The sequence below is a fragment of the Nelumbo nucifera genome, chromosome 5 (assembly GCF_055504915.1).
Source record: "Nelumbo nucifera cultivar China Antique chromosome 5, China Antique-T2T, whole genome shotgun sequence".
In the NCBI taxonomy this organism is placed as follows: Eukaryota; Viridiplantae; Streptophyta; class Magnoliopsida; order Proteales; family Nelumbonaceae; genus Nelumbo; species Nelumbo nucifera.
Window position 1 is genome coordinate 26,833,189 of NC_142653.1, and position 11,975 is coordinate 26,845,163.

Here is an 11,975-nt window from a genome sequence, read left to right on the forward strand (position 1 = left end):
TTTGAGTATTCAAAATTTGCATGCTTAAGAGGAAACTTCAAGGTTTGTGTTTAAAGATAAAATAGGAGGAATTGTATGAATTTAGGAAGAGCAAATGAATATGGTGGCAATATTAACATGTTTCTAAAATTGGGGGGAAAAAAAGAAACAAAAAGGAAAAGAAAATAGGGAGTAATAAATTTTGATTTTGAGGCCTGGGAAGAAATGAAACTGGAGAATTCTTTAATGGTGAAGCTAGAGGCTTTCATGCAATTTGAGGCCATGGGTGTTTTACCTTGTTCTCTTGCGTGGGTTGGGCTGGTAGGTTTCCCTGACTGATTGTCCTGCATGATTGGGGGTTGATGCTGGATTTTTTCTTTTGTTGTTGTTCGATCTTTTTCTTCTATAGCTTATCAGGTGCTGTTTTGCCTTTTGGTTATGTTGGGGGAAGTGGGTGGTGAGTTGGGTTTTTTGTACACTCCTCGCATTATTAACTTCTTGCTCTGAACAAACTTCGCATGAATTATCTTAGATCAATTATTCAGTCAACAGTCACAAAGTATGAGATTTGAAGGGCAAGATAATTATCAAAAAAAAAAATGAATGACAATAATTTAGCCATGTAATGTATATGCTGTACTGCTACTCTTTATTGCCCATATGCATACCCTCTAGCAATAGAGTTTGGATTCAACTTGTCATTTTGGTGGGAAAGTTGAAGCTGCTTGGGATTGCCGTCAAGATGGGCAATTTTGCATGTATCCATGGTAAGGCTCTTCAATCTATAATATTACGCAACTGACCTCCCTCAGTCAATGCCATATGAAAGAGAAAAATACCCTCGTAAGCACAAGTGTAAGACAAACTAATAAACAGGAAAAGTGTGGAAGTAAATCATCATTTCTACTCCAGGGAGTGGGTTTAGCTTTCTTCATCTCCTAGGTCGTATCAGTTCTCCGTAGTTTCTCATCCTCCGATTACGCATCAGGAGGCAAGCCATAGCTGTCTAAAACCACTGTAGGTACCAATTAGCAAGAAACGAGCTTTTTTACCTTGTTCTGTTGCTCTTGCTCACTGTAGCAAACTAGCAGCATCAGAACATTTGAACATGTTTTTAAAATCGACCCGGAGAACCAACCGGTCAGGGGTCTGGTTCCCGGGTCGAATGGTCTGATTGTTCAAATTGAATGGTTGGCCCGTTTTGACAAAAAAACAAAAAAAAAATTAAAAAATAAAAAATGGCTGAAACCATTAAAAGGTTCAAACGGTTTGATCGGTTCAATCGCCTGGGTCAGTGGTTTGCTGAATCAACATTTTTTTGCAAATATCCAGTTTTGGGGAAAAACGAAACCAATCACCTGATCGGATCCTGGTTTTTCTGGCTTGACCATTCGGTCCGGTCCAATTTTGAAAACCATACTTTTGAAAGTTCCTGCTGGTCAAGTTTTGCCGTCTGAGCTTTGGTCATGCTACTTGAGGTTTCCACGGAAGAGATTTTGCCTTAGTATAGTCTGAAGCATTCGAGAAGCCGCACCATATATTTTGCACTATGTATTTGTATTATTTTCTAAGTTTGGAAGGAGTATAAGTATAAATATATAGAGTGCAAAATCTTTATTTTGTATTATTTTTATGTATTTGTATTATAGCTCTTCCCAAATTGAGTCTACATATTTACATTCAGACTTATTTACATCGTTGTTAAACGCAAGCTTATTGATTTAAAACGGAATCAAATTTCATTCTCACTTTCTTTTTTTTTTTTTAATTTGGATTCGACTATAATATAAAAAAGATATAATATCTAAAAAACTTCTGATCAGTCAAGTAAAATTATAAAATTGATAACCAATCAAGTATTATTTATCAAAATTCATAAGTGAGTTTTGATATTTGTATTTATATCGATACATATGCTTTTCTACATATTTACTAAAAGCAGCTTAATGAAAAATATACAGTACTGTTTTCTTGAGAGAAGACGTTAAACGCAAGTGCAACTATTAATACTAATTGGGACTAATCGAAAACTAGTTGGTGGATAGGTACGAGACTTTGCCATGACTAATAAATCTTTTCACGTAATAAGCAACAAATACAACGTCAACAAAACCATTGCTCTCAATTTCCAACGTCAACACGTGTCAGAATAATTCAGAGACCAGTGAAATGTAAACACGTTGGATTTGGTATCGATTGAAATAAAAAAAATTGGGATAAATAGACTGCACTCCAATCTCAGAAAACTGCAATTACAGCCGCTCTTGGTCTATTAATAGCCCCAATTAATTGCAATGGATTTGGTATTGATTCATGGTCTGGATTTATCCCACCTGTATGGTGGGGTTAAGAGTTTTGAGGTGAACTGAACAATAAAACCCCCCCAAAAAAATCAGTTGAAGTGATGCCATTGCAATTAATTGGGGGTATGCGGATTGTTCTGGGTGACAGGTAATATAAATTTAAAGTCCAGATATCATGTTGGTAGAGGGTTGAAACGTATTTTATTGACAGAAGATCTCAAACTCAATTCTTAAATATTACATACAAACTAGAAACCCATGATATACACAAAAGAAAAACCTCCAATGCTTGCTGAATGAGAGCAGAAGTTAGAGCCTTCATTCAAGGCTTGCTGAATGAGCAGAAGATTTCAAATTCGGTTCTGTTAGGCTATGTTTGGTTTGAAAGAAAAGTAGAGAAAGGAAGGGAAAGGTAAGGAAACCTTTTCAAATCTTGTATAGATTTTCTTACCTTTTTTCCTTCAAACCAAACATAACCTTAGAGTCCATTAGTCATTTTCCTTAAGAATCATTTATAGAGAACTATTCTGATATAGCATAGTGAGGACAGGATTCATACTCTCTACTTATATGGAGTAAATGGGCTAGTTGGCGTTTTAAAAATTTAGAATGAAATGGAACCACTTTTTCCTCTAGGTGAGGTCGGCAGTAGTCCAACTCAAATGGGCCACCTGTGATATTATAAAACAAATAACAAAAATATAAAATATAAAATACAGAAATTACTGAATTTTTGGGAAAAATTGAGCATGTATCTGATTTTTTGAGAATTATTGTTATTAATTACGAAAATGTATAAAATACAAAAATAAAGAGAGAATAAGGCCATTTTTGGTTCACTGCTTTGAGCCTCATTCTCTTAATTCTTGCTCATTTTAGGCAAGAATAGGCAATAATGGATAACATTAGAGTGTTTGGTTACAAAATTCGTGTCAACGGCCACATTCTTTTTAAAACGAAAAATCAGCCCCAAAGCACAAAAATTGACTGGCCTACAGCGTGAAAAATAATCATGCCCCATCTTGCTCATTTCATTCTTTGAGGAAACTCTACCTATAAAACTGTTGTCATACATGGTTACTTTTAAGAAAGCACTTTTACAAAAGTATTTTTATAAAAACACTTTTATAAAACTACTTTTACATGAAAGCACTTTTATGATAGAATATTTATGAAAGTACTTTTATAAAACACTTTTATGAAATCACTTTTATGGAAGTACTTTTATGAAATCACTTTTATGAAAGTACTTTTATAAAAACACTTTTACGAAAGTACTTTTACAAAACATCTATGCCAATTGGTAAACATTGACTATTGAAGACATAGGCTGTCAGTTTGTCATTACCGACACTTTTTTTTGAAGAATGAAATTGAGTAATATAGGACACTTGTTAGTCTGAAAAGAAATCATTTTTAGGAAAAAAGTGTTTGGCTCATAGCAATATTTTCTCATTCCGCTTATTTTTATTTATTATTTTTCATTTTAGAATTTCATCTTGGGTAAAAATGAAAAAGAATGAGAATTGAACCAAACATGACCTAAATGTCTAACTTGTGAGCCACTGACCAGGTCAAACAGTTAAGCACTTTAATTTGCCAAATCAGCAGATCGTTGAGAGAGTCACCATCTTTTGTGTGTGTGTGAGTGTTTTTTTTATTTTTTATTTTCAATTAAATAGCTTAGGCATTAAACAGACGGAAAAACCTGGCCAGCTGATGGGGTTGATTGGACTAGCCAGTTGGGGACTTGGGTCTAACCTAACTTTCAGTCAAAGCTTGAGTTTGCCAACCCAACATAACTTGGCGAGGCTTGGGCTTGGTCACTTGGTCAGGCAGGATGTGTATGTGTTGGCTGAGTTTCAAAGGTTTTTAATGCTTATAGTGCATGTATATAATTGAAAAAGAATGCATATGTATAAATAACATGCATACAAATTGGAGTTTAGCTTTATGGAATGCCACCTTAGGCTCAGTTTGGAAGGAATACAGTGCAACATATTTGTATTTGTACTCCTTCCAAACTGAGCCTTAGTGATCAAATGTAATATCAAGGCCACCCAATATCCCTTCATAACAAAAGAGCTTGTTGTTTAATTTATTTTAGGGGATATGCAAGCAAAACTAGAAAAATTAAACTATCTAGCTAAGTATGTCATAACTTATTCAGGGGTTACCTCCACTTGGAAAAGTGGGTTATGAATAAAGTTTGGATAATAATGGTGGGTGAAATAACTAACCAGGGTTTAATGATCATAAAAATCATTTTATATTGTCTTTGGAGGGCATTATGAACATTTTCAAATTTTATTAGCTTGAAAGAGTATTGGTGGGATTTTATTTTATTTTATCTTTTGGTATTACACACTAAACATTATAGGGGAATTGGGGGTGGGACAGAGTAGGGTGCACATAAAGCCCACTGACTGGTTGTACCATGATTCAAGCCTTTGGCCAGTTAATTTGGTTATACCCCTAAAATTGGAAGTCATAAAAAATCAATGATAACCAATGATAAGATTCCACACCAGTATTAAATAAATGGGGCCCATGAATTTATTACTGGCGTGAAACCTCATCATTGATTCCACAGCCCGCTGAACAGCTAAAGCATTTAGCTAATCCAAATTCAACAAAATTATCTACCCAATTGATCCAATTAAAAAACTAGTGAACTGGCTTGGTCTTGATTTTAGAAAATTGTCTGATTTTTTTAATTTGTTAAACACCAATACAAACTTCTAGGGGTCATAACTTTGCACTTGGATATCCGATTGGGGTGATCATTTTTTATTTTGGGTAACTTTCAACACTTACACATTCTCAAGGCACTTGCCTCATTATTTTTTTTTTCAAAAAATGCCTTTTTTGACCTTAAGTCAAATCATAATTGTTATTATAAAAAAATGAAACTAAAATAAAAAATATATGTTATAGTATAGTATAATTATATATTTTCATCATATGTATATGCCCAACCTTGGTTGAACTTTTGACCTGTGAATCTCTCCCTTATTTGATTTGATGCCTGGTTCAATTCTTTGAACATTGATATTTTATTTGCAAAGAAAATGGATTGGTCGAAGGTGGCCTCTTGAACAAAATAACCCGACTCTAGTAAATTGTCTCAAAAGTCATAGTAAAAAGTGCCTTGTTAATATTTTTTACTTAAGGGTATAGCTCAAGCTAGTCCAAATTATTTTACACTGCTTCACGCTTGGGCCTTTGGGCTGGGTTCAAAGGCCCTGGTGGTGGTGGGTTGTCTTTCAAGATTGTAAGTTTTGTTTTGTAAATAGGTTATATAATGGGATGTGGCACATTGTGCTGCAAAGAGAGATGGAATGAGATGCAGTTAATGGCTATGCTAAGGGCTGCTTAACCAATAAAGTTCCTCATGAGTCATGCAAGTGAAATGAAACAATTGAGTGATTGTGGGGAATATACGCTTATAATCATAATCAGTTTGGGAGGGCTTCAGCTTTGATTGAACTGCTTCAAAAAAACTAGCAAAATTAACTTCATTTCTTAACTCAACCTTAACCTTTTTGGGCTTTGTTTGTTTTTCACCAAATGGGCACTTGGATGGCTGTCGTGAAATGAGGCGTTAATTAATTGGACTCGCTTCAGTTCCCCCGGATTGGTTGGCTGGTCAGGTCTTCTTCAGGCTGACTTGTTTTTGGGGCTCAGCTGATTGTCCGTGTGTGTATATATACATGGGTCTTCTTCAGGCTGATTTGTTGTCTTTTCTTTTCTTTTCTTTTTTCCTTTTTTAAACAAAGTGTCCAACACATCTCAACAAATATTATAAAATAAAAAAGGCAAATGTGTGGCATACCTTCGGATTTCTACATTTAATTGATTAATTCTTTAACTTTCTCTTACACTTCCATTCAGTACATCAATCCGGGTTTATTCCTCATAAAATGTGCTTCAAACCAACCTAACCAACCTTACAGTGCTTTCAGCTGTGTATTGAGAATATCTCTCATACTTTATTTATGTTATATGTTGTCATTTATGAAAAAATTAGTCAGGCCCCATGCAAAGGGGGCATTGTCAAGAAAAATTGAAGCAAAAGGAATCATGCATATGACATTCCAAATGGACATATCACATCATATCTTTAGTTCATTGATATATAAATAGTTTGATAATTTTAATGTTTTTTAGATGAAAATGAATGATGTGGTAGGTCTTCTATCAATTTTCAAAAAAAAAAAGGAATTTTTTAACAAATGAAACTCTCTATACCCAAATTTTGCTTATCAAGAGTATGGGAACCCAAGATTTTGTTTAGTCGATTGAATTGCAAATAAGTTGTAATGAGAGCAACAAATTTCCTATTTTGTATTCATTAATTATTAGATTCACCTAAATTACTAAAATTATAAAAATTGATTTATACCAAAATGAATTTTCCAAATAACCAAACTTACAATAACTAAATTACAAACGTTACAAAAATTAAAATATTTAGGAAAATTGATATATGAAATTACCAAAATTTATATAACAAATTGAATCATAATTTTAATCTCATATAAGAAAATTAATCACCAAAATTAACAAAGTTAATGTACAAAAGCTAACCAAAATTATCAAAATCACTTTACTTTCAGAAATTAATAATTCACCAAAATTAACAAATTAATAATTTTCCAAAATTACAAAAAATATTTATTCATAAATTAGAAAAAGTAATAATCTATGGTTAATTCTTAATTTACCAAAATAAATAAAAATTAATTTTGGTGAATATACCAAAATTTTTAAAAAAATTGTCAAAACTAATTTACCTAAATTACCATAATTAGTTTTCCAAATAACCAAAAATACAATAATTAAACTACCAAAAATTACCAACATTACCAAAATTTATTTACAAAAAATTAAAATTTTAGGTAAATTAACATACAAAATGACCAAAATTAATATATCAAAAATGGACCACAAATTTAATTTGATATATAACAAAATTAATCACCAAAGTTAAAGTACAAAAAATACCAAAATTATCTAAATTACTTCACTTTTTTTAAGTTAATAAATTACCAAAATTAAAAAAATCAATAAATTAATAATTTCATAAAATTACCAAAATTATTCATTCATAAATTAGAAAAATAATAATTTTTGGTTAATCTTTAATTTATCAAAATAAATCAAAATAAATTTTTGGGAATATAACAAAACTTAACAAAGTTGACAAAATTAATTTATCAGAATTCATTATGAAATTTACCAAAAATAATTTACATAAATTAATTGTCTCTAAATTAATTTTCTAAAGTCATTAAGTTAATAAAATTGTTGGTTGATAATTACGAAAATTAATTAGTAAATTATTAATTTACCAAAATTAAGCAAAACGAATTTACTTGAATCAATTTTCGGTAATTCTTTACAAGTGTTATTGATTTACCAAAGTTCCCAAAATAAATTCCTAATCTATCAAAATTAATTACGAAATCTACCAAAATAATTTATCAAAAATAATTTTCAAATTACTAAAATTACCAAAAATTATTTTTCATTATCTTAGGAGAAGCTAGCAACATGTGGGATAGTTGGGATGTGTAATCTAATTATCCTCTTTAAGAGATGTGATGTAAAGGTTTCTTGAAAGGAAATGGAAGGGGTGTGAGATTTTAGGAGAAAAAGGTGGGATATGATTTTGTAATTAATATGAGATAGAAAATAGTGGGAAAAATTTTAGGAGTAAAGAGGTTTTAAACTTCCTCTGATACTGGAAGGCTTGTAGTCGTTGAATTCCCAATTTAGTAGAACTAAAAAATTTAGAAAATCAGAAAGGGGCTTTTGGGGTGAATTTTGAAGTAAAGAAAAAAATGGCCACGTATATATAAAATAGAGATTTTTAATGCACTACTGCAATGTAGCAAATCTGATTTCTCTTTTTATTTGTTTTTGAATCCAGAAAGCATTACAACAAACGGGGGATAGTGCACCCTCGGCAATCAGCTAAACAAATAGAGGAAAAAAGAAGAGGGAAGGTAAGATAAGTTAAAAGATACAAACTCCGAAATAACAATATGGGCTTCATGTGCAATTCAATCTACGGCCTGGTTCACTTCTCTGTAGACATGTGTATATGTTCATGGGTGATGCTCGGGTTTCACTTTGTTGAAATTCTAATGGCCTAGCCTGAAGCCCGAGCCCGAACCCAAGACAGTGTAACCGTCACCAAGTCTATACATCCACACATTGTTATTACTATTAGACACGGAATGTTAATATCGGATAAAATAGAGTTTGGATTTCCTACTCACTAGAACTCTGCCCACATTAACCGTAGTCACACATGGAGCACATCTCATTCTCTACATAATATTATGAAGAGGGAGATATTCCCAATTTACAAGGGATAATATAGTATGAATAGGCGTGGGCAGAGTTGTCGTAGGCAGGAAATCCGGAATCGACAAAACATATCCTCAAGTCAAGCCGCATGAATGTGTTTACTGTTTAGTTGATGAAAAATATAGAATAAAATCTATGATGCCGGAAAATATGATACCTTAATATTGGTTGTAAGTTTTTCTGGTTACAGTAAAAAATAACAAATCTACCAAAAGAAAAATCGAACCCAATGTTGAGTAAAAGTTATTAATAATATTTATGAAATTACTAAAAAACCATTCCAATTTTCTGTTTCGTTGTTATTTTCTGGGAAACCAAACAGAATTACAGAACAGAAATGTTTATGTTTTTCTCTCTCTCCCTTTCGATACACAAACAATATTATATTATACATGGAAAGTAAATTCAATTCGAGTTTTCTTTTTCCTGTGATTGTCTGTTTCTCCACCAAAAAAGGAAAAACACAGAGGCAAGGAAATTATTTCACTTAAATAGTCATATGAGGACAGAATAGAAGATGAATGATTGGTTCTTGGTTCTTGGAACCAGATCTCATATCTCAGAAGAGGGGACACTGCAAGCAAGGAGTCGGTATGGCAACTAGTCGTTCAGCTCTGGGAACGGTGAGCCCGAAGACATCGTTCATGTCGAGCTCGCTGGGTTTCATCCCATCTGGTAGTTCCCACGTAAAGCAATGAAGCAGATGAGCCATGGCCAACTCCAACGTGTAGAGCCCCAGTTGCATACCAGGGCAAGAACGCCGACCTGATCCAAATGGTATGAACTCAAAGTTGCTTCCTCTGAAATCCGGTGCTCCCTCCTTCAGAAACCTTGATGGTTTAAACGTTTCCGGTTCGTCCCAGGCTGCCGGGTCTCGGTTGATCGCCCAAGAGTTAATCACCACCCGCGCTTGCTTCGGGATGAAGTAGCCACCGACTTCTGCGTCCTCCGCAGTCTCGTGGAGGAGGAGTGGGATGGGCGGGTGGAGTCGGAGTGTCTCTTTTACTACACACCTAAGGAAGGTTAGCTTCTCAAGATCTGAATCCTGAACTCTTCGATCCAGACCCACCACGTCCACGAGTTCCTGTTGTACTCTCTTCAGGTCATCTGGACTTCTCATCATCTCCGCCATGGCCCACTCGATTGCCGACGCGACAGTCTCGGTGCCACCAAACATCACATCCTATCATAATTTTTGATAAAATCAGTGACATAATCGATAATGAGAAGAAACAGTAAAATATATAAATCTGGTCTGGTGGTGGGTCAGTAATCGTTTTCCTTCTTTTTCAAGTTTCAGTTCACATACCATGATTATGGCCTTGATGTTATCTCTGCTCACTTGTAAGTTGCCTGATTCATCTTTTTCGTCATCTTCTTCGTCATAAAAGGCAAGCAGATCATCTACCATATCATTATCTTCTTCCGCCTCATTGGTTCTCTTGTTCTTCCGCTTTGCCAAGTGAGCGTCGATGATTTTGTCGATGAAAGCGTCCAAGGACCGTCGGGCTCCATAGAGTCTCTTGTTGAAACCCTGCAGGTCGAGTCCGCCAAGCCAAGGAATGAAATCGCCCAGGTTGAAAGCCCCGAAGAGCTTCGAGAATTCCTGCAATATGGCGACGAACTTCTCCTGGCCATGACGTATGTCCGACCCGAAAGCAGCTCGGTAGGTTATGTTCATGGTGAGTGAGAATACCAACACACCCAGGTTGACTGGGGAACCGGCTTTTCCTGCTACTGATCGAATAATAGAATCAACCTCTTCGCGCACAGACGTCCATGACTCGGCCCGCTTGCGGCTAAACACCTTCATGGCACAGATCTTACGCATCTGACGCCAGAAGGGACCGTAGTGAGCGAAGGCCATGTCCGACCGGTCGTATGTTAAGTACCTAATGGCGATATTGGCCGGCCGGTTGGAGAAGATGTTGTCTTGTACTTGAAGAACCTGACGAGCCATCTCTGGGGTGGACACCACCACCATGTGTAAGAAGCCAAGCCGGAGATGAATGAGCCCTCCATATTCTTTAGCAAGCTTGGCAAGCCCTCGATGAGTCAGTTGGTCCATTATATTCATGTTCCCGATCACCGGCAACCCTTTTGGCCCAGGAGGGTACGGTTTCCGGCGAAACCGAACAAACACACCCAGCAAAAACAGTAGTGGTGGAACCGCATAGAACAAGATCATGTACAAAGGGTGCAGAGCTGCAGACTCCATAAATTCTTCTTTAATTTCCCTCTCCACCTTCTTCTCTTATTCTATCCCACTAATTTATAGGTATCTCTGAAACGTCGCACCTCGCACACTCGCGAACATTGCAACACATCGCAATATATATTACTCAGACTCGCTTTATGGGACGACGAGGGATGGCATGGACCCTTTTATACTAGTTGAAGCCTTGAAGGACAACATCTCCATTAATGTTTTTGATGATATTTCTAAGCCCCCGAAAAAAAATGGTTGGATGACATTTGTTGGGGAGACGTGTTTTTATTTTTTTATTATTAATGTTCCTTTTAGTAACTGATCTAACAAATAAAATGGTTGCAAACATGTCAAGACACAGAAAAGGATAATGATGTATAACCAAAACAGCTTAAAGGCCTCCGGTGTTCACACTGTATCTGATCAAATTTTTATATAGGATTGATTAATATCTTTTGTGTATAGCCCTATGGACTTTTTCATAGTAGGTCTAGATTTCTAGTATAGGTGACCTAATTATCTGTCTTAAGCACCACATAGGATATACATCATTCAACTGCGTGTTGGGGGAAACGGTTCACTGATGTAATGAAACATTAAATTTTTCAATAAATGCGTTTAGCATGCCCGATTTTTCAATAAACACCTGAGCCAAACATTCATATATATGGGTGTTTTTTGAAACGCCTATGTAGATCCGATGTGGCACCATTTTTTTGAAAAATGACCACGGTTCCAAACATCCCCAAAGTTAAGTTAATCCTTTGATTCTCCATGGTGGATCTAATTAATTTTCTGTCCAAGCTATTTCCAAGATTGCCATCGAATGCACTTATGTGGCAGCCTAAGCTTCGGGTATATTAATGGAGGTTGTGTCAACTGGTTCTGCTTGGGCTAGGAGGGTTTCCCCAAATTGATCTCTTGCTATAATTCCTATGACACACCCACCATTCTAATTTCTAGATGCAACAAATATAGGGTCTGTTTGGCGCATCTTTCCGTGCGGTCTTTCGGTTGTTTACAGGTCGGGAAGATCGAAAATCGGTCTATTTCTGTTTGGCACACAGAAGATCTAGTTGCCAAAAGATGGGATGCCGAAAAGACGC

At 35.3% G+C, this 11,975-nt stretch overlaps 1 protein-coding gene across 1 annotated transcript; it reads right to left on the reverse strand.

The window, feature by feature from the left end:
- Nucleotides 1–8,892: 8,892 nt before the first annotated feature.
- Nucleotides 8,893–11,321, reverse strand: LOC104607532 (cytochrome P450 84A1-like). The gene is made up of 2 exons (XM_010273194.3): nt 9,970–11,321; nt 8,893–9,843 (listed from the first exon to the last, which is right to left on the reverse strand). The coding sequence occupies exons 1-2, from the start codon at nt 10,876–10,878 to the stop codon at nt 9,220–9,222; spliced, it is 1,533 nt and encodes a 510-aa protein (XP_010271496.1). The 5' UTR covers nt 10,879–11,321; the 3' UTR covers nt 8,893–9,219.
- Between the last annotated feature and the right edge of the window lie 654 nt (nt 11,322–11,975).